This window comes from Hemitrygon akajei, chromosome 5 (assembly GCF_048418815.1).
Source record: "Hemitrygon akajei chromosome 5, sHemAka1.3, whole genome shotgun sequence".
Lineage (NCBI taxonomy): Eukaryota > Metazoa > Chordata > Chondrichthyes > Myliobatiformes > Dasyatidae > Hemitrygon > Hemitrygon akajei.
The window spans coordinates 18,268,294-18,295,164 of NC_133128.1; the positions used below are offsets into that span (position 1 = coordinate 18,268,294).

General features: G+C 37.5%; 1 protein-coding gene across 3 annotated transcripts in view; it reads left to right on the forward strand.

Annotated features, from left to right (window-relative positions):
• LOC140727509 (MORC family CW-type zinc finger protein 3-like) overlaps positions 1–25,827 on the forward strand; it is a 99,553-nt gene extending 73,726 nt beyond the window's left edge. For 2 of the 3 annotated variants that reach the window (XM_073044897.1, XM_073044899.1), the window contains 6 exons: positions 5,022–5,067; positions 6,357–6,437; positions 10,525–10,742; positions 13,388–14,255; positions 15,072–15,196; positions 17,985–25,827. In XM_073044897.1, the coding sequence (XP_072900998.1) occupies positions 5,022–5,067; positions 6,357–6,437; positions 10,525–10,742; positions 13,388–14,255; positions 15,072–15,196; positions 17,985–18,126 (1,480 nt within the window). In that variant the 3' untranslated portion in view covers positions 18,127–25,827. The remainder of the gene's footprint in view (positions 1–5,021; positions 5,068–6,356; positions 6,438–10,524; positions 10,743–13,387; positions 14,256–15,071; positions 15,197–17,984) is intronic. The other variant, XM_073044898.1, reaches the window with a different exon arrangement.
• Positions 25,828–26,871: the final 1,044 nt, after the last annotated feature.

Consider the following 26,871-nt stretch of genomic DNA (forward strand, 5'->3'; position numbering starts at 1 on the left):
GAAAGATTGGCAAAGTTTTCACGAAAGAGATCTTTAAACTTCCTTGTGACTGTAATTCCAAGATAAGTAAATTGATTATGGACTACTTTAAAAGGGAGATCATGAAATGTTAGTATTTGTGTTTCTTTATTACCGTAGATGCCGGATTATAAGCCGCTACTTTTTTCCCACGCTTTGAACAGCTTTGAACACTGCGGCTTTTACTACGGTGCGGCTAATGCATGGTTTTTTTTCATGCCGCCAAAAACATTTTGCCTCGTAACAGTAGACCAATAAAATTGATGAGTAGTTCACAGAGGTCCAATGAAATTGTACGATAAATCAAGCGCACTTTCACAGTTAAATTATTGTAAATCAGTCATTTGTACTCACCCTCATCAACATGGAAAACACTCGAAGAAAAGCATTGTGCTGCCTTTATGGCAGTTATTTAGTTTATAATATTTTCGCTTAGTAATTCATTTGTTAGTATTTTCTAGTTAAAGTTAGAAGTGTTTTAACTATTTGTTTTCTGTACTACATCCTATGACGTCACATCTGGTTTCACCGCGTCTTGTGGGAAATACCGGTTTGCGATAAACGGAAAGGTGGGGGGGGGAGCGCATTAGACCCGCGCGAGAACGCTGCTTTTAAGTTAAAGGCGATCAATAACTTTTCCTGGTAGGCTGCAGTATATATATTTTTTTACCAGTCGTTAGGAGATATTGGAGTGTTGTTCGTGCACTGTTCAGTAAAAAAGTATACGCAACGTAATTTGTGTGTTACCGATACGTATGTATATTTAAAAGTAGCCGTGTTACAGGCACGGTTCGAAAAAAAGCATTTGCAATATGTATTTGTTTATGTTACCATACGGATTTAATTAAAAGTTAAAAAATCCTCACGTGTAATATCTTTCTGTGTAAATATCTCATATTACAACGTGGGACACCTGCGGCTTAAAATCCGGTGCGGCTTGTACAAGTATAAAATTGATTTTCTTTCTAAAATTAGAGCCTGCGTCTTTTAATCAGGTGCGCTCTGTAGTACGGAATCTACGGTAATTGGGAAAAGTTCACTCTTATGTAAGTTAAGTTTATAGCCAGAGATCTGGCTAAACTGGTCAAGAAGTGAAAACATTAGAGGTAAGGATGTAGACGGATTTGAGAGAAAGAGTAATAAGTCAACAGCATAGAGAGAAACTTTATGCTCAACACCCCCTCTCCAAATCCCGGTCAATTCAGGACAGTTTCGAAATGCTATCGCCAGAGGTTCTATAGCCAAATCAAAGAGAAAGGGACTTAAGGGGCATCCCTGACGGGTGCCACGTTTGAGATTAAATACTTGGGATTTCTGAAAATTAGTTAGAACAGAAGCAGTAGGACACAGGTACAGCAATTGGATCCAAGAGATGAAATTTTGGCCGAGGTCAAATTTTTCTAAGACTGCAAAAAGGTAGTTCCACTCTATACGATCAAATGCTTTCTCCGCATCGAGGGAAATAACACATTCAGGAATCCCAGTTGGAGCTGAGTATAAGATATTAAATAAATGCTGAATGTTAAAAAAAGGGAGACGGTTTTTAATAAAGCCTGTTTGGTCATCAGAGATAATGGAGGGAATAACGGTTTCTAATCTATGAGCCAAAACTTTAGCTAAGATCTTTACATCAACATTGAGCAGAGAGATCGGCCTGTATGAGGAACACTCTGGTGGAATTTAAGTGCACTAGCCATTATCAATTACTAATGCATAAAAGGCAGCAGGCATATAAAAAGTCAAGCAGTACAATAGCAGTCTGGGAGCAGAGATGTAAACATAGATTCGTAAAATCAAAACATATACATGTCCTGAGCAATAAAGAGAAACAATAAATACAGTGAGTGATGTTGGAACTGGAAAACCCACCCCATCCACACAACCCAAAACTAGATGGCTACCGAAACAAGTAGCTAGCTCTACCAAAAAAATTAACCCAAATACAACTTCCAGATCTGTGTCATTAACAGCAGTTCCGTATAAATACTATAGCAAATAGTAACTAGTTTATGCACTAGAAAACATAACTACAGATTAGAACACCTTCTGCAGAAATATAAAACTTAATACAGAGAAAATCGGAAGAAAACCAAAACTAACCTACCTGCGAAAAATTATAGAAAAATAAAGTAAGAGAAAGGGAAAAAAAAGGTTTAAAAAAAAGAGAGGAAGAGGAAAGTTATAGATTCAAGACGAGTATTTATCAACCATTTACAGAGAGGAGAGAAAAAAATTCAGAGATTAGAAAAAAGGGGCGAAGAAAAGAACAAACAAACAAACAAACAAACAAACAAATAAATAAATAAATATTTAAAAAAAAGGAAAAATAAATCAGCAATTAAACTGTGAACCAACAAACAGGGAGGCCTTCACTAAAGACTTCGAACCTCCAAAAGAAGTTAGAGTCAGTTGTAGAACTCTGTAGATAAAGTTATACAAGAATAAAAATAGATTACACACACACCAAATCCAGGGAGAGATTGTCAACAGCCCTTAGAGTTTCAATGAATAATGTCTGAGTGATTCAAGTAAAGTCTGAGTCCAGAAAAAGTAATTTTACTACGAGGAGTACTTACCCACCATTTTAGGAGGTCCGATCGGATTCCGAAGATGACTGGATAGCCGGAAGACTTGCCACAAATGCTTCAGCTTCCTTCACTGATTTGAACCACTTGTATTTTCTAGTATTAAGCTTGATTCGTAGATCGGCAGGATTGTGAAGAGAGGGTTTAAAACCACGATCAAAAAGCACTTTCATTGCACCTTTAAACTCAGCGCGCATCTTTAAGGTCTGGGGTGCAAAATCTTCCACAAAGCAAATGGTTGTGTCCTGGAAAGGAAAAGAACCCCTGTGACGTGCCTCTACAATCAGACTGTGTTTTACCTGGTATCGATGGAAGCACAAGATTACTGGTCACGGGCGGGAGCCCAGAATTCCGGGGGGAACGTAAACTCTGTGTGCCCGTTCGTGCTCAGGCGGGTTTGGAAGCAAATCTTTCCCGAATATCTCACAGAGAAATTTGGCAAAAAACTTCACAGTCGATCCCTGTTCGGTGGCCTCTGGCAATCCAAGAATTCTAAGATTGCAGCGTCTGCTGCGATTTTCGAGATCCACCATTTTGGAAAAGAGTTTGTTACATTTTTCCTCTAAGCTGGAACAGAGAGTCTCCAAGTATCTACAAGTATCTGGGAGTACAGTTAGACGAGAAGCTTGACTGGACTGCCAACACAGATGCCTTGTGCAGGAAGGCACAGAGTCGAATGTACTTCCTAAGAAGGTTGGCGTCATTCAATGTCTGTAGTGAGATGCTGAAGATGTTCTATAGGTCAGTTGTGGAGAGCGCCCTCTTCTTTGTGGTGGCGTGTTGGGGAGGAAGCATTAAGAAGAGGGACACCTCACGTCTTAATAAGCTGGTAAGGAAGGCGGGCTCTGTCGTGGGCAAAGTACTGGAGAGTTTAACATCGGTAGCTGAGCGAAGGGCGCTGAGTAGGCTACGGTCAATTATGGATAACTCTGAACATCTTCAACATAGCACCATCCAGAGACAGAGAAGCAGTTTCAGTGACAGGTTACTATCGATGCAATGCTCCTCAGACAGGATGAAGAGGTCAATACTCCCCAATGCCATTAGGCTGTACAATTCTACCGCCAGGACTTAAGAACTTTTTAAAAGCTATTATTAATGCTTTTTGAGACGGTGATTTAGATGCATATCATATTTTTTTTTACTGAGTTAAGTATTGTATGTAATTAGTTTTGCTACAACAAGTGTATGGGACATTGGAAAAAAAGTTGAATTTCCCCATGGGGATGAATAAAGTATCTATCTATCTATCTATCTAAGTATCAAACACGACTTTCTAAATCTTCAGAAGTCGAATTGATGCGAGATAGGTGTTCGGCATGTTTGTCCACTTTATCGTTGATCCGATCCAGTTTGTCTTCCAACTGTTAGAAAGCGGTTTTAAATTCCTTTAAAATTTCGTCTCGGAGCTTTCCGAGCGCAGCCAGAGTCTCGTCTGAGAGAGCTGTAGCTTCCTTTCTCCCGGATTTAAAACTCTTTCTTGACATTGTAAGTTAGATATGTTCACAGGCAAGTAAGAGATACCGAAAAAATTCCTAAGGTTTAAAACATGGAGACATTTAGTGCAAAGATAGCGACAGTAACGGGACAAAAGTTCGGAGCAGCTAAACAATCGCCATCTTACCGGAAGTCCTCGCCAGACACAATTTAGAAGAATGACATCTCATATTCTACTTGTGTATGAACATTGAATTTTCCAATTTGAGGTAACCACCATGATATTCTCCTGCCTCTCAAGCTTTCATATCCTTGTACTGCATAGAAACAGGCCCTTCAGCCCAACTGGTCCATGCTGACCAGAGCATCCTCTCAACCCAGTTGCTCGCTTTCAGTTTATAATTGTCCAAGCTACTCTCCTGCATGTATTCCAAGAGTACAAGCTTCGGAGATTAACCCTGAGAAACTGATTATTGAGGCAGAGACAGGAAGAATGGCCACTTAAGGTAACAAGGAACAGATATCACGTGAACCATTTTGGTTAATACTGCACTTTAAAAATAGAAAGAGAAGACATTTTTTAATTTGATTTAGAGACGTAGCACGGTAACAGGCTCTTCTGGGACAATGAGCCTGTGCCACCCAATTAACCTACTGCCCTATATGTGTTTGGAGTATAGGAGGAAACCCACGCAGTCACGGGGAGAATGTATAAACTCCTTATAAACAACATAATTGAATCTGGGCTTGCTGTCTCATAATTGAATGCTGTCTCAAATTGAAATAGAAAAATGCCAATTTTACTTGCTATTATTATTTTTCCTATTAAAATACACAGAATATTTCAAATGAAACCAAGTTAATAATGCTACCTGTTTTGTTGAGAGTTGACAAGAAATAACAAAATTTCTGCTAATACTCTACATAAGATATGGTTTGCAGGCAATTTAAAAATTTGTAACTTATTTGTGTGTCTTCCAGAGAAAAGAAAAACTGTAGAAAGTTTCAGCAGGATCAAAACAACCAGGTCAGATAACTTATTGTATGTAAAACTTACCAACTTTTAATCTAAATTTGTGCAAATGGCTGTTAAAGATGAATGTGAAGTAGCTAATGTAACTTCAAAGTATCTGAATTTTTCTACTTTTAATTTTCTCCACTCAATGCACCCATTTAATAAAGGCAAAAGTTATTTTGGATGTCTTGCAAATTGATTATACCTTTTATTCCTTCGGTGGGAAGATGTTACCTGGCTTTTGCGTATTCTAGCCCTAAGAATTATACACTCAGTGTCTACTTTATTAGGTACCTCCTGTATCTAATAAAGTGGCCACTGAGTTTACTTCTTTATGTTTATGGTCCTCTGCTATAGCCCATCAACTTCAAGCTTCGATGTATTGTGCATTCAGAGATGCTCTTCTGCATGTCGCTGTTGTAACGTGAGGTTATTTGAGTTATCGGTACCTTCCTGTCAGCTTGAACCACTCTGACAAATCTTCTCTGACCTTCCTCATCAACAAGGTGTTTTCACCCACAGAATTGCCACTCACTGTGTGTGTTTTTGTTTTTCACACCATTCTCTGTAAACTCCAGAGACTGTTGTGCATGAAAACCCCAGGAGATCAGCCGTTTCTGAGACGCTCAAATCACCCTGTCTGGTATCAACAATCGTTCACAGTCAAAGTCAGTAAAATCACATTTCTTCCCCATTCTTATGTTTGGTCTGAAAAACAACTGAACCTTTTGACCATGTCTGCATTGAATTGCTGATTGGCTCAGTAGATATTTGCATTAACAAGCTGGTGTGCATAATAAAGTGACTACTGAGTGTAAGTGGTAATAAGAATTACAAGTGGACCTGATTTGTGAAATCTTGCATAGACTTGCTTCATGTAACTTGATCTGGATAGAGCTAGCTTCCAGCAGAATGATTCTTGAAACTATTGTTTTAGTGCCTTTTTCTTGCTCAAATTTTAGGTTTTTTTCCCCAAGTACTTTGGACCATTTGGAGTGAAGTGTACTGATAAAAATGACAGCTTGGTGGAAAGGTTATTTAGATGCTACTAAGAAGTCCTAAAAGCACAAGTTACTGCTTTTTGATCAAAGCTCATTTTTTTTTAAATTTTGGGGTGATTGTTTGTTTAATGTATCATTGATGATATTCTTGCTGAGATTTTGGGGAAGTGATCCTTGTGGAACCAGGTACCCCATAAGGAAACTTCATGGGCACAATGAATGAGAAGAAGCTACAATAACTAGATGTTTAATCAAAATAAAAATATATAGTCAATTGACATGTTTTTTTTTAATTTGCAGTCAAACATACAGAAAATCATACAGAAATACAATCGGGAAGCTAATGCCCTTCAAAGAGAACAGCAGAGATTACAGACAAAGGTGTGGCCCCTTCTGGCTCTCCTAATTTTATTCTTAAGCTCCTTTCTGCTAGCCTTAAAATCCTCTAGATCTCTATCATTACCTAGTTTTTTTGAACTTTTCATAAGCTTTTCTTCTTGTCTGGATTTACAACAGCCTGGTTCCTGTACCCGGTTTCATTGGACGTACCTGTGTAGAACTCCACGCAAATATCCCCTGAACATTTGCCACATTTCTGCCATACATTTCCCTGAGAACATCTGTTCCCAATTTATGCTTCCAAGTTCCTGCCTGATAGCCTCATATTTCCCCTTACTCCAATTAAATGCTTTCCTAGCTTGTCTGTTCCTATCCCTGTCCAATGCTATGGTAAAAGAGATAGAATTATGATCACTATCTCCAAAATGTTCTCCCACTGAGAGTTCTGACAACTGACCAGGTTCATTTCCCAATATCAGATCAAATACAGCCTCTCCTCTGGTAGGCTTATCTACATATTGTGTCAGGAAACCTTCCTGAACACACCTAACAAACTCCACCCTATTTAAACCCCTTACTGTAGAGAGATGCCAACCAATATTTGGGAAATTAAAATCTCCCACCATGACAACCCTGTTGTTATTACACCTTTCCAGAATCTGTCTCCCTATCTGCTCCTTGATGTCCCTGTTACTAATGGGTGGTCTATAAAAAAACACCCAGTGGAGTTATTGACCCCTTCCTGTTCCTAACTTCCACCCACAGAGAATCCGTAGACAATCCCTCCATGACTTCCTCCTTTTCTGCAGCTGTGACACTATCTCTGATCAACAGTGCCATGCCCCCACCTCTTTTGCCTCCCTCCCTGTTCTTTCTAAAACATCCAAAGCCTGGCATCTAAGTAACCATTCCTGCCCCTGAGTCGTCCAAATCTCTGTAATGGCCACAGCATCATAGCTCCAGGTACTGATCCACGCTCTTAAGCTCATCTGCTCTTTGTTCATAATACTCTTTGCATTAAAATAGACACATCTCAAACCATTGGTCTGAATGCATCCCTTCTCTATCACCTGCCCATCTTCCCTGTCACATAGTCTTCAAGCTTTCTCTGTTTGTGAGCCAGTCGCCCCTTCCTCCGTCTCTATAGTTTGTTTCCCACCCTCCAGCAATTCTAGTTTAAACTCTCCCCAATACCCTTAGCAAACCTCCCAGCCAGGATATTGGTCCCATGAAATTTGGGCACAAATTTAAATAAAATTAATTTTGTACGCAGAGAGCAGATCAGGATCATAAATTACTTGAGTGACTCTACCTTGCACAGTGTTATTGTTGTCCATTTCTGCACTTTGTGGCGCATTGATCAGAACCTTGCCATTTCTTTAACGTTTTTGCCTGTTTTGAGGCCGAGTTGCTAGCTCGACGCTCAGACCTTGCACAGTATAGATTATCAACTCAGCATTGATTAGCCATTACAGGTTTATATGCTCAAGTCTTCGCTGTTGTACTTGAGCCCATAATCTGCTGAAGAAAGCAAGTAGAAATATGGAAGATAGCAAGTGGAGAAAACATTTTTACAAATTTTATGGGTCTGTTGACCTATTTTTATGTAGTAATATTCCATCCTTATTAACAATGAAGTTACTACATTCCTAATCTTTACTCATGCCATGGACTTGCAGTATTCACCAGTTAACCTTCATGTGCAAAGGAATGAATAGTGTGTTTCTAACATTGTGGCATCCTGTTTCCCTGGCCTTGCTTATCAGACTGATGCTGAATTTCAAGATTTCTTCCATTTCACACGTAGCTAATCTTGTTTTCTTTCTAAATAATAAATAAATATAGAGGGGGGGGGGGAAGAAAACCTGAATTACATTAAATAAATATGTCTATTAAATAGTTAAATTAAAATAAGTAGTGCAAAAATAACAGAAATAAATAGTAGTGAGGTAATGTTCATGGGTTCAATGTCCATTTAGAAATCGGATGACAGAGGGGAAGAAGCTGTTCCTGAATCACTGAGTGTGTTCCTTCAGGCTTCTGTACCTCTTCCCTGACTGTAACAATGAGAAGAAAGCTTATCCTGGGTGGTGGGGATCCTTAATGATGTATTTCGCCTTCCTAAGGCACCGCTCCTTGAAGATGTCTTGGATACTGAGGAGGCTAGCAGCCAAGATGGAGCTGCGTAATTTTACAAGTTTCTGCAACTTACTTTGATCTTCTGACTGAGCCCCCCCACCCATACCAGCTAGCGATGTAGCCAGTCAAAATGCTCTCCACTTTAGGTTTTTGTAGAAGTTTTCATGTGTTTTCATTAACAAACTAAATTCCCTCAAACTTTATTGGATTGACATAAAAGTAACCAGTCTTTATTTTCTGCTTAATAAAAGAAGGCAGAACAGCACTTCTACTTTCTTAGTTTGCTTAGATTTGGCATGTTACTTAAAACTTTTATAGATGTATATTGGAGAGTATCCTAATTGGTTGCATCATGGCTAGTATGAAAACAACAATGTCCAGAAATGCAAAAATCTACAGTAAATGATGGATACTGCCCTGTCCATCACAGGAAAAGTTCTCCCCACCATTGAATTGTACCACAAGAAAGCAGCATCCATCAACAAGGGCCCCCATCATCTTGGTCATTCTCTCTTCTCGCTATTATCAGGTACAGGAGCCTTAGGTCCCACACTAATCAGAATCAGGTTTATTATCGCCAGCATGTGACATGAAATTTGTTAACTTAGCAGCAGCAGTTCAATGCGATACATAATCTAGCAGAGAAAAAAATTAACCATAATAAACAAGTAAATCAATTATGTATGTTGAATAGACTTTTAAAAAATGTCCAAAGACAGAAATACTGCATTTTTTAAAATGTGAGATAGTGTCCAAAGATTCAATGTCCATTTAGGAATTGGTTAGCAGAGGGGAAGAAGCTGTTCCTGAATTGCTGAGTGTGTGCCTTCAGGCTTCTGTACCTCCTACCTGATGGTAACAGTGAGAAAAGGGCATGCACTAGGTGCTGGAGGTCCTTAATAATGGATGCTGTCTTTCTGAGACACCGCTCCCTGAAGATGTCCTGGGCACCTTGTAGGCTAGTACCCAAGATGGAGCTGACTAGATTTACAACCTTCTGCAGCTTCTTTCGGTCCTGTGCAGTAGCCCCTCCATATCACACAGTGATGCAGCCTGTCAGAATACTCTTCACGGTACAAAGTTTTTGAGTGTATTTGTTGACATGCTAAATCTCTTCAAACTCCTAATAAAGTATAGCCGCTGTCTTGCCTTCTTTGTAACTACATCGATGTGTTGGGACCAGGTTAGATCCTCAGAGATCTTGACACCCAGGAACTTGAAGCTGCTCACTCTCTCCACTTCTGATCCCACTGTGAGGACTGGTATGTGTTCCTTCGTCTTGCCTTTCCTTAAGTCCACAATCAGCTCTTTCGTCTTACTGATGTTGAGTGCCAGGTTGTTGCTGCGGCACCACTCCACTAGTTGGCATATCTCACTTGGTACGCCCTCTTGTCACCACCTGAGATTCTACTAACAATGGTTGTCTCATCAGCAAATTTATAGATGGTATTTGAGCTATGCCTAGCCACACAGTCGTGTGTATATAGAGAGAGAAGCAGTGGGCTAAGCACACACCCCTGAGGTGTGCCAGTGTTGGTCGTCAGCAAGGAGGATATGCTATCACCAATCAGGAACAGTTATTATCCTATACCATCAGGCTTGTGAACCAGTATGAGTAACTTCAGTCACCACAATTCTGAACTGATTCCACAAGCTAAAGGCACTTTCAAGAACTCTACAACCCGTGTTTTCAATATTTCTTTTATATTTGTACATTTTATCTTCATTTGCACGAAGTTGTTTGTCAGTCTTATATATGCATCTTTTTCATATATTCTATTGTATTTCTTTAGTTTCCTGTAAATGCTTACAAGAAAATGAAAGTGCATCTCAAGGTATTATATAGTAGCATATGCACTTTGATAATAAATTTATTTTGACTTTATTAGTAGTTGTTAAGGCAGCAGTTCTAAATGCTTGGCTCATAATATTCTCAAAGTCTTACAATTAATGTAATGTAATGTATATCTTCCTATTCTACAACTTTCAGATTCAATTATCAGAGCAAAAAGGATCCCCCCAATCTATTGAAGTAACTTCAAATATTCAGGGTATCACCAAGTGGATGGTTGATGGAAATAAGACACAGAACATGTCTTCAAGTCTGCAAAGTATCCCACCTCCAATATTGACCTCTCCTGCGAGTAGTTTTAAAATTGTAGACGTCAAATCACTGTCACCTTCACAAAGAGCAAGTGATGGTCAAAGGTTAGTTATGTTTTGAAAGCTTTCATACAATCAGATGTTTCATAATTGTTGAGATGGCACCCATCTGGTCAAGCAGCACTAAAATGTTCTCTTCACTGCTAATGTAGTTGCAAAGTAACTTTCCTCTGTTTTAGTCATCAAGTTCTTTCATTTTTAGTCTTCCATAAAAATTCACATACAATATATGGTGCAGAATGTAAGCCCGTAAGCCTTGATTGTTGGATTTCTTTTCTCCCTCACTCTTAAACTTTAGTTATATTTTTTGCTGGAAATGAAAATTAATAAAGATATGGTAAAATCAGCTGGACATCTTGGGACCTTGGTGAGGACTAGGACCAACTGTATTTTTATTATAATGCTGCTAGTAACTATACTGTTTTACATAAACACGTACTTCGTGTCATGTCGCTCAGCAACTTGTGCTAATATTATTTTGTGACTGTATGTACTGGGTCGTAATTATATGTGCTGTGTGTGACTTTACAGTATGTAGTGCGTTTTGCAGCTTGGCCGCAGAGGAACATTGTTTCGTTTGGCTATATACATGTGTATGGTTGAATGACAATAAACTTGAAACTTGTCTACCTCAACAAACAGAATATAACGGCCCTGAGAGAAATAATGCAAGCAATGGTGAAGTAAAATAAAAAGTAAAATGGTGATGCAGAAAGAAAACACACATTTTGGTTTTGAATGAGGAAGAAAAGATGGCCAAAATAAAAACTAAATGGCTTTACTATTTATATAGCACAGAAATAACCCCTTTGGCCTAACTTGTTCATACCAACTAAGGTGTCTTCCTAACCTAACTGAACTTGGCTACGTTTGCCTTCTCTCCTTCTAAACTTTTCCTGTGAATTAACCTGTCCAACTGTCTTAAATGTTACAATTGTACCAGCCTCTACTACTTCCTTTTACAGCTCATTTCATTTACCCACCACTCTTTTTATGTGGAAAAGCTTGCCTTTTGTTTCCTATTAAAACTTATTCTTCTTGCCTTAAATCTGTGACCTCTAGCTTTGGACTCCTCTACTCTGGGCAAAAGACTATAACCATTCATCTTCTCTATATAGAAAATAGAACAGGCCCTTCAGCCCACAATGTTGTACTGAACCAATTAAATCCATAATAAAATGGCCAACTAAACTAATCCCTTATGTGTACACAATGTCTATATCTTTCTATTTATGTACCAGTAAATGTCTCCTAAAAGTCCCTAATATATCTGTCTCTACCACCACCTTAGGCAGCACATTCCAGGCACCCACCACTTTGTTAAAAAAGAACAAACAAACTTGGCCCTCACATCTCTTTTGAATTTACCCCTTCTCACCTTAAATGTATATCATCTAGTATTAGATATTTAAACCCTGGGGAAAAGATACTGTCTGTCTTACTCTATTTATGCCTTTCATAATCTTATAAACCTGTATCAGAACTCATCTTGTATATACCTCATGATTTTCCTTTGCTCCAGTGGAAGCAGTCCCAACAGTCTATCCTCATAACTCAAGCACTCCATTTCCTACAACATTTCTATAAATGTTTTCTGTACCCTTTCTCACTTTATCACATCCTTTCTATTATGTGGCAACAGGAACTGCAGATGTGCTCTTGGCATTGCCTTAGACAGCTGTAAAATGACAATCCCACTCTTGCTGTCAGTGGCCCACTCAATGAAGCAACCATGCTATATGCCTTCTTCACTACTTGGTCTACCTTTGTTGCCACTTTCAAGGAACTATGCCCTTTTAGACCTCGTCTACAACGCTTCCCAATGTGTAAGTCCTGTCCTGATTTAACTGCCCAAAATGCATCACTTCACACTTGTCTGAGTTAAATTCCATCTGCTGTTACTTAGTCTATGTTTCCAGTTGACTGGCCCTTGTTGTAACCCTAGACAACCACCTTCATTGTCTACTATGTCACAAGTTTCAGTGTTATACAAACTGTGCCACCTATGTTCTTGCCCAAATTGTTAATATACAGAACAAATAACAAAAAAATCCAGCACTGAACTCTGTGGCACACCATTGCTACAGGCCTCCAATCTGAAAAGCAACCAACACTACCACCTTCTGACTCCTTCCAACCTAAATATGTATCCTTCGAACTAGCTCACTCTGGATCCCATGCTCTCACTGTGTAGGACAGTCTACCAACTAAATCCATGGAAAGGTGCAGTAGGTTTCACTTGTTTCCTTTCTTTGGTCTCCCACGTCCTAGAGTTTTGCTCTGATATTGTGAAGTTGCACCTTTTAACATGTAAAGTTTAATTTGTTTATGTTACCAAGTCACCAATTGCTCAATACCCATGGGGTGGTTGTTCATGAACTCCTGGCCAACAGTGACATAGGCAGATAGTTCAGTCACTTGTACATGGAAGAGATGCAAATTGTTGGGGAAGAGATACACTTTATGAACAACTTTTTTGCTTTAGTTTTCTTTGGTGTGCAACTACTTGGGCTGTGAAATAACTTACAATTCTAGCAGCCCATCAAAACGGGGCTGTGCTACTTAGGTAATAAAGCAAAAAGTTAAAAAATTACAATTAGTCTTGGATGTAAATAAGTCTCCAGAGCAGGTAAATTCTCAATAAATTGTCATTTTAAAAATCTTTAATGTCATATTTATTTCTCTTTTAGCATTAAACGAAAACTTAACTATGATGTTGCAACTTCAACTTCAAAAAACCCAAAACTAAATGATGAAAATTCACTTGGCATCTCTTTGAATGGGCGTGCTGCTCCTGAGGTAAATATTGAAGATGACTTAATTCTTCTTGAAGAAGAAAGTACACCAAGGCCTGAAGAAAATTTTGATTTGTCTAAAATAAAGAAAGAGGTAGGAGAGAGTATCGATTCAACAAGCTTTGTCATGGATACTTGCAGTGATAATATTTCACTAAGGAGTAAAGAACGGACATCTTTAAGTACACAAACTGAGAAACAAAACGTTTCCATCAAGGAAGAAGGAACTGCGTCTGATAATGTTGCTCAAGGCAGAGTACAAATTCAGCAGCCCCATGACACATTGCTTCAGTGCTCGACGGATACCTATGAAAGTATTGTTAAAAGCACTGAAGCAATACAAATGGAGCAAAATTTGCTGAAATCCATGACAGAACAGAGGGACAGCTTGAGGGCAAAAAATGAATTGTTAGAAAAAGAACTAGACAGTTTGTCAAAAAAGTTACTCGCAGTGTCTGGCTGTCATGTCAAAAAGGAGCTCTGTGACCAATGGACACAGTGTGAATTTATTGTAGGGAACAGTACTGATGAATGTGTGAAAGATTTCAACGAATTGAGCAACGATGATAAAACAATCGTATATGAACTGGCATTGAAGGAAGTGGATTGTTTAAAACAACAGTGCCAAGCATTGGAAGATCGCAAGCAAGAATGCACTGCCTCAACCCTTAAAGAGGATGATGACAAGCAAGCTCAACTGCTGGACAATGTATTACAACAGTTAGATGCCTGCACATCTGAACGAGATCAATTAAAGGATAAAGTAAGTAATTGAAATAAAAAAATACAATATTTTATTTGTTTGTGCTAAGTTAAAACTTCAGTGATTTTTCAAGTCAAAACTCCAAAAGAGAAAAAATATTTTAGTAAATTGGTATATTTGTCCATTAATAGTTTTGTAATGTGTATGATCTGATGTGAAGCATTTTACATGTAGTTTTTCTGTACTAACCTAAAAGTGTATTAACTAAATTTACAAATTTTAAGTTTCATTGCGGTGATGCTGTTTGAATTCCCCATGTATCCATATTAACATCACAAACAAATTCAATCTAATTTTTAAAATTCCATTACCTTTCAGTTGATTTTGTGTGTTTTTTAAAATTAAATTCTTCCTTAAATTACTTCAGAATTAACTGCAATATTTGATTTGTCATTCACTGCCATAATTTGTTATGTCAATTCATGTAACCTTTCTCTTTGCTACTTGAACTAAGATTGTCTTTTATTAATCCTGGGTTTATTTCTGCCTCTTCTCCCACTCCTCATCCCTCCTTGCTCAATTCAGCAGATAAACAGATTGACTCTTGACACTGAGTGTTCAGTTACAATTCAAGAAAGATGACATTTGTATTAGAATGTTGTTCTTTAATTTGAGGTGATATATTTGAATGAGTTACATCAGTTCTGATTTTCTAAACACTGTCCTGATCAAAATGTCTCAAATGCTGGGCTTTTCTCAGTTAAGCAAAAGCTTAGAAGTATGTTTGGTAAATTGTGGCCATAAACCATAAAAATATATTGTGGCATTTACAAATAATCTCTACAAAAGTTAGTTTCTTTTCTGTTCATTACAAAGGCTGACCAACTCCAAAAACAAAATGATGCATTGAAGTTCAACTGTACAGATCTTTCTAAAGAAGTGGAAAGTTTAAAGCAACAAGTCACCGAAGCACAACAGAGCAACTTTTCAAATGAATCAAGGTAAATGCTTTATTAGAGTGACCTTGATATCTTGTTTGTAGATAGCATCAGAAAGAAATTAGAAATATGCTTTCACTGTTCATGTAGTGTGTGATTGGTATAAGTATTGAGATATAGATGACATAGTTAATTAAAATTGGGAAGTGTGATCTGAGGGATTCAAAGATGGGGCTGCTGAGGAGCAAGTATAGCTTAGCAAGAGCAAGCAAAATGGATGCACACTAATTCTGAACATATTTACACATTGTGTGTAATAGCACAAAATGTAAAATAGTCATAGGTTTAAGTGGCATAGTGGTTCCAACAAGTAAAACTTCTGCCTGCCACGTCCAATGAGCTGGGATCAATCCCAACTTTCTTGTAGAGTTTGTAGGGTTGCTGGAGTGGCATGGATGAAAGAGCAGGAAGGGCCTACTCCACAATGTGTCACTAAATAAATAAATAGTATCTCTACTAGGGACTATTTCTGCACTAGCCCCCACAGGGTCCAAGGGAACACCTTGTCAGGCCCTGGGGATTTTTCCAACTTAATTTTCCTCAAGACAGCAAACATCTCCTCTGTGATCTATACGATGCATGACCTTGCTGCTGCTTTGCCTTACCTCTGTAGACTCTGTGTCGCCTCCCAATTAAATACAGATGCAAAAAATCAATTTAAGATTTCCCGCGTCTGTTTTGGCTCCATGCATAGATTACTACTCTGATCTTCCAGAGGCCTGATTTTGTCCCTTGCTATCAATATGTTTGTAGAGGCCCTTGGGGTTCTCCTTCATCTTCTCTGCTGGAGCAACCTCATGTCTTTTTATAATCCTGATTTCCCCCTTAAATGTTCTCTTTTATTTCTTACATGCTTCAAGGACCTCATTTGCTCCTTCCTTCTACCTGCAATGCACCTCTGCTTTCTTAACTAGGACCTCAATATCTCTCGAAAATCAAGGCTCCCTAAACCTGTTATCCTTGGCTTTTATTCTGAAAGGAACATACAAACTCTGTACTCTCAAAATTTTACTTTTCCAGGTCTTCCACTTACCAAGTATACCTTTACCAGAAAACAACCTGTCCCAATCCACACTTGCCAGATCCTTTCTGATATCATCATGATTAGCTTTCCTTTATTTTAGAATCTCAACCCAATTTAACCTTCTCCATAATTAGCTTTAAACTAATGATATTATGATCACTAGATGTAAAGTGTTCCTGTACACAAACTTCTGTCACCTGCCCTATCTCATTCCCTAGGAGATCTAGTATCAAACTCTCAATTTGGTACCTATATGTACCGATTAAGGAAACTTTCCTGAACACATTTGACAGACTCTATCCCATCTAGCCCTTTTACAGTATGGGACTCCCAGTCAATATGTTGAAAGCTAAAATCCCTTTCTATCACAATCTTGTGTTTCTTGCAACAGTCTGCAGTCTCTGCAGATTTGCACCTCTCAATCTAGTGGACTGTTGGGTGGTCTATAATATAATCACATAATCTGATCATTTCTTTTTTATTCCTCAGTTCTACCCGTATAGCCTCACTAGTTGAAGTCTCCAGTCTGTCCTGTCTGAGCACTACCATGATATTTTCCCTGACTAATAATACCACCTCTCCTGCTTTATCGCTTCCAAAACTGTGGAACTCTGGAACATTGAACTGCCAGCCCTTCCCCTCCTGCAACTGAGTTTATTATTGGCTACAATTTCACATGCTGTTTGTATCCTATGCTCAACTGCCTTTCCTACAAAACTCCTTGCATTGAAATATATGCAGCTTAGAACACTGGTCCCACCATGTCGACCTTTCATTTTTTGACTTTGAATGTAGGTTGAAGAACATCTTTCCCCCACAACAACTGCATTATATGCTTTGACACTCTGGTTCCCATCCCCCTGCAACTCAAGTGTAAACCCTCCTGTGTAGCACTAGCAAACATTCCTGTAAGGATATTATGGGAATGTGGGGAAAGTAAAATGAGTGTCAGTATAGCTTGTGGGATAGTGTATATTAGATGGGCCAAAGGGCTTGTTCTTGTAATGCATTGCTCTGAAGTGCTATTATTTTCTATCTGTTGTTTATGTATAAGGTGTTAATCTCAATGTAAAATATTTTTCCTACTCTGTAGCTTACTATATGCTGGTCACACTAAACCTTTTTTGAGGTTCAAATGGAGATGCAAACAGCAAGACATTTTAACTATTTTAAAGGAAGATTTCTACTTGAGATGTCTCAATAATAAAATAATATTGGATACATTTTAGGAGTTTTCAGAAATAGTTTATGTTTGGAGGTTAAGGTACAAAAGTTTAAAAAAAAAGTTTTCTCTTGAGTATTGCTGATGAATTAAAAAATCACCTTGCAGAGGCTTTGAGATTGACTGAGTAACATATCATGAAGTGCTTAATGTTTGCTGGGCTGCAGCTCCAGTATATTCATTATATTGTGTTCCTTAGTTGAATATTTTTGTACATTTGTATTTTTGATAGTGGTCTCCAAATATCTGAACTCAATATCTCTAGCATATAATACCATCATAATCACCAGGGAATTTGTTGGTTTGGTACCATTAGAACTAAGCTTAAACAACAACATTAATGTAGATTTTGCTATTTTGTGACATTAGAATAATTAAATATTTAATCTGGAAAAGCTAAAAAGTTTTAAGATAGCGTCTTGTCGATAGGAGCATTCCTTCATCAGTAGCCTCTCCAAAGCCATGTTGCAGCAGTCTTCTGTCATTGCTCCATGTTGAATGATGTTGTAGTTAATATAGATCTTTTCTTTTTATCCTTCTTGCAGTATACAACTCAGGGCTCTACGGATTGGTGTTGCACAGCTTCTGGTTGATATTGTACCTGATCTGGATTTAGAGCAAATAAATTATGAAAGTACTGTTGTTGATGAGATTCTGGACCAAGTACTTACAGCCAATACATCATGAAGATCATCTCCTGCTTTACAGTTTGGATGTACTTTGAAGATATCCAGTGGAATATGTAACAAAACCAATAAACAATAACCCAGAGTTTACAGTTAAGCGGACAATGCACTTATATAATGTCTCTTCTGTTTTCTATTAGATCTAAGATGCTTGTTTATTCATTTTCTAACCTAGTAAACAGTGGAATAGCCCATTGGAGCAGTTTGAAGCATGCTTGAAAAATGAACTGATTTAATTGGAGTAAACAGTTTAAACTAGTTTTAGAACTTTCATGAAGGGAGTGGGGAATTGCAGATAACTGAATTAATAGCAGATACATGGAATTAATGCTTCAATGATAGATCTTTGATCTTGAAACAATAATTGCGCTACCAGTCTGGTGGAGTATTTATCATTTTCTATTTTTATTGCAACTGTAATTAAGATATTAATACAAAACAATGTTGGATCAAAAAATTGGAGAGAGTGAGGTATTTTCCCGTTTAAGAGTTTCAGTTCATGTCATTCCTGCAAATGTAAATTTGATGAGCTGTATTTTGCTCAGCGTTCCCTCTAATTTTATTTACAGCAGCGCATACCAACCATTGCTCAGAGCAGGAAATTTTTACACGGACTGAAAACTTTGGTAAAAGAAAATTTCAGCTGCATGGCAACAAAGACTATGTGTGCAGGAGTATTTCAGTTACTGTGCGGCCACAAGCTTACAGGGAACAGTGATTTTGTTCAACGTTTTTCCTTGTGTTCTCAGAGTAATTTTTCTGTAAATGGACAGTGTTTAGAGGGAACAGTGATGTTGCTCAGTGATTTTCCTTGGTATCTAAGTAATTGTGCTGTAAATGAACATTGCATAATATTTTGTGGATTTTACAGTATGGAAACAGGCCATTAAGCCATTGGAAAAACAATTGTGATCAACTGCTTATTGTTAAGCCCATCACCCCTTCTGGGGAAAAGGCCACTAACAGCAGCTTGTTGGAATCCTCTGTTCTGGCCAGTCATTCAAATTGTCCCCAAACATAGCTCAACTTCTTGATGTCAAATCCTTCTTCTCTCAGGAATGAGGTCTTTGGAGCTTCTGTTGCTGTTTCTGTAGTTCTGAGTTTTTATGGGATGGGGTTGCTAGGTCTGTGCCCAACCTTCACCCTTTCTCAGCCGGACTTGGGACTGTCCATGGTGGAGTTAATTGCCTGGTTCTTACAATGTAAATGAATTTTCATTGCTCAGTCACCCTCAGGTTTCATTAATGCAAATTATTTTTGTAGTAGTGAAAATTCAGTTCATACAGAACACCACTTAATTTCCTTACTGGGCTTGAAATCTGTGAGTCTATGAAAAACCATGATTACACAAAGTATATAACCTATATTGTAGATTTTAAAAATAAATATTCTAGATTATTTGATAAGAAAGGGTGTGTCGGGTGAGGTAATGCAACTTCTTCCTCAACCCCTAATATTTTTGACATTTCCTGCAATATTTTGATTTTTCTGTAGCTTGTAAATAATGCATTTTTAATTTATTGATGTATTAGTTCAAATTCAAGCCTAATTGGCATTCAACCATACATGAATACAGCCAAACGAAACAGGATTACACTGGGGGCAAGGTGCAAAACACAGTACCGACAGTCATACTTAGCACAAGGCACATATAGGATAGCAAGCATGTATTAGATAACAGTAAAATAGAGTCACACAAAAAAATAGTCCAAGTCCCTAAGTCCATGAATATTATAGCAGTCTGCATTCGAGCACAAGATAGCTTGTCTACTGCCAAGAGAACACTGGGGAGCAGTGCTAACTCCAGCATGGATGCTGTGCCACACCGCCCCCGGCACTCTGGTGGAGTGCCCAGCTCTGATGACTCCCACTGGATGGCTGCAAACAGGCGACACTGGGGCTTGAGGCCTAGTTCTTGCTATGACCGAGGTCATGCACTGCCCCGCCATTTGCTAATAAACCAATGAATTGGACTTGCAGTATTCCACTTGCAGCATTATTGACCATTTATGAATGTTGTTTCACAAAGTTTACTTTAAAGTTTTTTTTTACAGTATATAGGAATCTTACACGATAAACATGGAGATTATTTATAAAATTGGGGTGATAATTACATGCTTTTTTTTAACTTTTATTATTCTTAAAATCTCTTCAAACCTGCTGGGAGTTCCATAGATATCTTGTCTATCTGGTCGTTTCAACAAGTGAAGCCTGTGGTAATTGCAGATTGTGTATTTATGAATGGTATTTCATCTGATCACTCTCATCTGTGTCACATGTACCACTTCTTCAGCCTAGCTTTTTCAGTGTTGACATTAGTATCAGAGATTTTAAATTCATAAAGTTATGTAGAAGTACAACACCGAAACAAGCCCATCTAGTCTGTGCCAAACTGTTATTCTGCAAAGTCCCATCAACCTGCACCTGGACAATAGCCCTCCATAAATTCAGGTCATTCCTTATTTGATTTGTACTGCAGGCCAATCACTGTCTGAAATCACATCTCCAATTTACAATTTAACATCCTCAGTTGAAGCTGGACAGAAGGAAATTGCATGTGTCATGCATTATATTGCACGTACTTTTCATAGAAATAAACTATGCCAGCATATAAAAGGTGAAGAATTCATCATGCATAAATTCATTATAATGTTTTGACTTAATTCCTGGTTCAGGTTCAGATAAAGAGTACTTTGTGCTGCCTCCATCGCTACGTTAGTGTAATGCTTTACAATGCCAGCAATCTAGATTCAATTTCCACTGCTGTCTATAAGGAGATCTTTACGTATTCCCCACGGGTTTCCTCCCACATTCCAAACACATACAGGTTTATGGTTAGTAAGCTGTGGGCACACTTTGTTGGTGAGTGGCAACACTTGGATTGTGCTTGTTGTTCACATAAACAACATTCCCTGAATGTTTCGATGTACATGTGACAAATAAAACTCTTCTTTCTTTTCAGTATGTTATTACACAATAGATTTCAAACTAATCCATAGCAGTTTGATTTTTAGCCAGGGTCTAATGGAAAAGGGAAGTTCGAGTTTACCATTTCTTTGAATAGACAATCTATTTGTCATAAAGTTACACAGTGAGGATCTCCATTTGAAAATATCCATTATGTTATTTAACTTTCAAGGAGTGTATTGCCTGACATTTTGACATTAATGTGCCCTCCTTTGGCAGAGATAGACTTCTGTGTTGTAACTTTTTCTCTCAAGTGAGCATTATATAATAAGCCTTATTTCAGCAAGTCTGCTCTCCAGGCAAATTGATCTCAGACTATTAACTTGTGCTGTTTATGAACCACCCAGCAAGAGATCTGAAGCAACTGTAATGAGTGATTCATCCTGGAAATGAGTTCCCTGTTGAGTATCGTGTCTTCACACTAATTGCTTGTTTGGAGTCTTTATTCAACCTCTGACATACCCTTATTATACACCAAGCATGGTTCCTTTTCAATATATTAGAATGATTGTTCCATTTGTACTAGACTGGATTTTCTGTAAAGGACCAGGTTTTGAATTCCAACCTTAGATACTTTTTAAAATTTACTCAGAGCAGTCGTCGTATTTTTTTAGAGATTGGAGTGTTGCCAGGACTGCTGCTTTTATTGCTCATCCCTTGTTGCCCTTAGAAAATACCACACTGATCGACTGTAATCCAAGTGGTAAACAATATCACCGTTGGGAGGGATCTTTAGGATTTTGCTCCTGCAGCAATGAAGGAATGACTATCCATTTCTGAGATAGAGTGGTATGTATGTTTTAGAGAGAAACTTAAGAGATGATGTTTGTCTCTTGTATCTGCCACCATCATCCTCCTATTTGGAGGTCCTGAATTAGTGTAACCAAAATAACCTTCACAAGTTATGTATTGCACATGTGGATATAGAATGACAAATGGTGGTGAGAGTGAATTGATCATATAAAGGAAAGTGAATCAGACAAAATTAAATGGGATGAAGTTTTAAGGTACCCTAGCTCTGGGGAGTAATATGGTACTTTTGAGGTATTATGGAGGTATCTGTAAAGCCATTCATTTCTGCAGGAGTAATCAACTAATCCTATTTGTGTGAATGTATTGAAAGAATTTGATGGTGGTATCTTCTTTGTTTTAATGACTTAAGATATATTTAATATATTTCTACACACAATAATGAACAGAGAAAATATGATAAAACACATCTTTTGCTTTGAAGAAATATCTGTTGTTTGTTTTTTTCCCCCCAAGAAAATACATATGATGATGATCATTACCAATCATGCCTACTTTAGTTGCATTGTTTTATTAAACAATTTTACACAGATATTATAAATGTATTGTTTCAAGAATTAGTGAAATCCATAAGCATATATCCTTATTATCTACTGATTCAAGTATTGCTCACAGACACTGATTTACATTGTTGCTAATAGATTAGAGCAACAAGATTGAATCCAGTCTGATTTCAGTTGAGTATGTCCACCTTCCTGACTTGTGCAACTGTACCACTTTTCTGCATTTCAGCCTCTGCCTATAAAATTTTTGATTTTGTTATTATATCACACACAGTTAAGGAACACCTCTACACAAAAGCTTGTGTCTTGGGAAAAGGGCTGTAAAGTGGAATGTGAGCCATGTAGTCATATTTTGAAACTAGAATGTGAAATAATTTTATTCCTCTTCAATTTGAGAGCTAAACAATACTCTGATTCAGATCTATAATTTAGTTTTGTACTTTGAAAGTGCAAATATATATTGTTCCCCTTTATAACTGAAATGGAAGTCTCAGTACAGATTTGGGAATATAGGAGTATGTAGAACCATATAGTGCATATACATTTGTACACAACCTGAAATGCTTTATGTTTTTTCAACTCTGGGCAGTCCTCTACCACTGGTTACTTTGTCAAATCAGTCTGTCTATCTGAATTTGAACTTGCTCTAGATTACCAAATTTATGCCAACAGACATAATGGGATTAACTTTTACAAATTTTCTTACCAATCCCAAAATCTGTCTTCCTATTATCACTGAGAAAGTGATACATAATTATATGCAGTTAACTGTGCTGGTCTTGGCTTTATTTATGTTGACCTGTCTGACACCATTCAGTTATACTGCCAAATGATCCCTTGTATTGTTAAGCTGAATGATGCTTCTTACTGAATAAACTACAGCTCTTCACTTTCTCATGCTTCTATGATTCCAGCTATTTATATGATAACCGGGCAGCTTACTGTTGACTTTGACAATATTCCCAAATGATTCCCATGTTTTGTACTGGATTCAAGATAGCATAGATGTTCATTTTTTGTCCTTTTATTGTTACTATCTATCACATGTAAACAGAAAGCTTTGTGGACTACTTCAGCCTTCCTCTCACCTACAAAGATAAAATTCAGTTTGGTTTACTTATGCCCTTTTGATTATTACAAAATAATTTGCTGTCACTTGGAAATATTCATGGTTCACATTTAGCCAATCAGAATTAGCATCTCCCCAGGAAGGTGATGTGTATGTACTTTGATATTAAACTTATTGTGAACTTTAAAGAAGCAGAAACTGCCCATTCCTTCCCCCAGTTAGATCTATGGAGAGTAGCTAAAGATTTTAATTCCAATTTCTAACCTTAGGTTACCATCTAAGAATTTGCAAGAGCCACAGGTTGTAATGGAGTTTGCATAGCTCAGATTGAAAATAGTCTTTTGCTTAACAAAAGGATCTAATGCTTTCCCAGTGTGTATGACAAATTAACTCTTCTCAGGCTTCCAGCCTAGTACAGGAATCTAACCAACGTTTCAATGACAAACTCCGCCATCTTTATCAGGGATACCTGATGAAGATGGCGGAGATTATCATCAAAATGTCGGTTTTTAAAAAATCAATGCCTGTACCCGGCTGGAAGCCCAAGAGGAGTTTATTAGGTTTTTGTTTGGAACAATAACGGACTGGAGTTTAATGCGCGAACTCGGAAAGGAAAGAGGTGTTTTTAACAAAATGAGAGTGGTCTAAAAGTGAGTGTTGTGGGAATGACTGAGCATCAGCACAAATCTACAGTGCATTTGGCATTGTGAAGGTGTGTTTCCTAAATTGATAATGTTGTACATATGCACATCCCAACCTCAGTGCAGTTTAAGTTCCTGTTTCTCACTTTGTGGCATATATCAACCTGTTTTCTCCAAATAATTAATGTAGAAACACTTACTCCCTTGTTAGCTACCTATTAGTAGTAATCAACTATTTAGTTAATTCTGCTTTAAAAGTATTCAAAGACCCTTCTCCAACCACCATTTGAAGAAGAGTTCCAAAGGTGCTGAACCTTCTGAGAGGAAAATAAAATGTCAACGTTTAAAGTAAAAATGAATCATAAGAGCAACCAGAGAATATTTCTCAATTTCAAGCTCTGTGAATTAATATACAAACATTAAGAAAGCAGGAGTAATAATCAGACTTTTTAATACTGCACACTTTTTTCTTTTGATTTTACAGCTAAAGCCAATGCTTCAATCTGAAATGCTAGATCACTTCCACATTTATATGGATATGCACTGCTCAATGTTGTCACAATCTTGTTATTTTGATTTCCAGCATTTGGAGTTTTTAAATGTTTAATCCAATTATGATTTCGGTATTGATCAATTTTTAACGTAATGGAATCTACAGAACTCCGTGTTGTATCCCTGCAAGCTTCCACTTGGCACTTTCTCCAAGTTCGATACCCAAGTCCAAAACAAAATGGCTATTTTTTTGTATATTTTGAAATCAGTATAATTAGTTCCCTTTGATTATCTAATAGCTAAATTGCTTCAATTTTTGTAATTGTTAGTGAATAAATATATGCAAGTTGGCTGTTGAAAAGTTGACCCCACTTTATATCAAATCAATGCAATGAATCGAATTAGATACAGTGACCTAGTTTATTTTTCATGAATCTGATCCAAATTAGTTTTTAAGAGTTCATTTTCCAGGTGGGATTTTGTACAAAACTCAAGAACTGTTTCTCTTTATAACCAAAAAAAAAGCTGCATTTGTTGAATGTACATTGTTGTAATTCCTAGGTGAACAGCTTTAGAGTCTTCCAAAAATGAATATTATTTAATTAAGTAAATGTTTTAAAAGTCTTATATTGAAGACTAGTTCTGTCTTCCTTCCCTAACCTGAAAGTGAAGTGTTGTATTTATAATGTTGGTAGCAAACACAGCAGCTTTGTTTCATGCTTTGAAAATTGTGGGTGAAGAATATTAAGTGGTATTTCAGAGGTTCTCAGGTATTTTGACAAATTGATGGCAGTCACTGTAATTAAACATGCCATTTTTCAAAATCTAATTTTATTGCATTTTAGGTTGAAAATTTGAAATGGCCTTTCATGAGGCAACTGAATGTATTTTTACCCATCATGGTCTGTGTTATTTTATCTGTCTAAAGTGATTTCTCTAATTCTTGAGGAAAAAAATCAGTAGAAACTCTTGATAAAAATACAGCAGACGGGCATGAACTGTACTATCAATATAAATGTTAACACCTGAATCATTAGTTAATTGTTCATTATGCAAAGATGCAATTAGTTACATTTATGGAAAATGTTTTCAATTTCAGACAATTTTGAGAACATTACGCTCTATATGAATGTATTGGTATACCATTTTGTAAATGAAATTAAATTGGAAATGATATAAACATTTTATACTTTGTATTGCTGAATAAATTTCCACTTTGACATTGGTGGTAGTCTAATTATTCAATCATATCTCATGTTTGGGCCCAAATTGATTGAAAAACTGTTTCACAGCTTGCTTAATTGGGACCATATTTTGATTAGCCATGGAGTTTGGGTTAGCCTTCAGTGCCTCCCATTGCTGGATATTTGACGTTCAATTTGTTTTTTTTATCTCAACCTGCCAATATTTATTATTTTGGGGTAATTCAAATCACTTTCTGCATATGATAAATTCAACATTATTTTGGTCTGCCCCCATAACAGACATTCCCTTTGTTCTTGCCACCCTCCAAATTTGGAGTATTGTGTGCAGTTCTGATCTCCCATCTACAGGAAAGATACCACTAAGACTGAAAGAGTACAGAGCAAATTTACAAGGATGCTGCCAGGATTTGAGGACCTAAAGCGAATGGCTGAATAGATGAGGATTTATTTTCTCTGGAGCACAGGAGAATGAGGGGAGATTTGATAAGAGTTGTACAAATTTAGGGGTAGAGATAGGGAAAATGCAAGCAAGCTTTTTCCACTGAAGTTGGGTGACACTAAAACTAGAGGTCATAGATTAAGGGTGAAAGGTGAAACATTAAAGGGAACCTAAGGGGAAATTTCCTCACTCAGAGGGTGGTGAGCTGCCAGTGGAAGTGGTGGATGCAGGTTAGATGGCAACATTTAAGAAAAATTTGAATAGGTATGGTATATGGATACGAGAGGTGTAGAAGGCCATGGTCGAAGGGACTAAGCAGAATAGTTTGGCATGGACTAGATGGACCAAAAGCCCAGTTTCTGTGCTGCAATACTCTGACCCTTCATCTCTGCAATTTGAAAGATTCTCACATTTCCAGTTTTAATGAGTCAATGAATTGGAAAGGCCACTCTGTATTGATACCTCTGGAGATTGCTGACCTGTGGAATTCTTCCAGCCTCTTAATTTCTTCTCATCATCTGCCAGTGCAAGCTGCTGCCTTATCCCTGTGATTGTACAGCTTGCTCAAGGCAAGAGATCTCTCTTGGATTTTGACTGCATCAGTAGTCTTTGGTCATTGT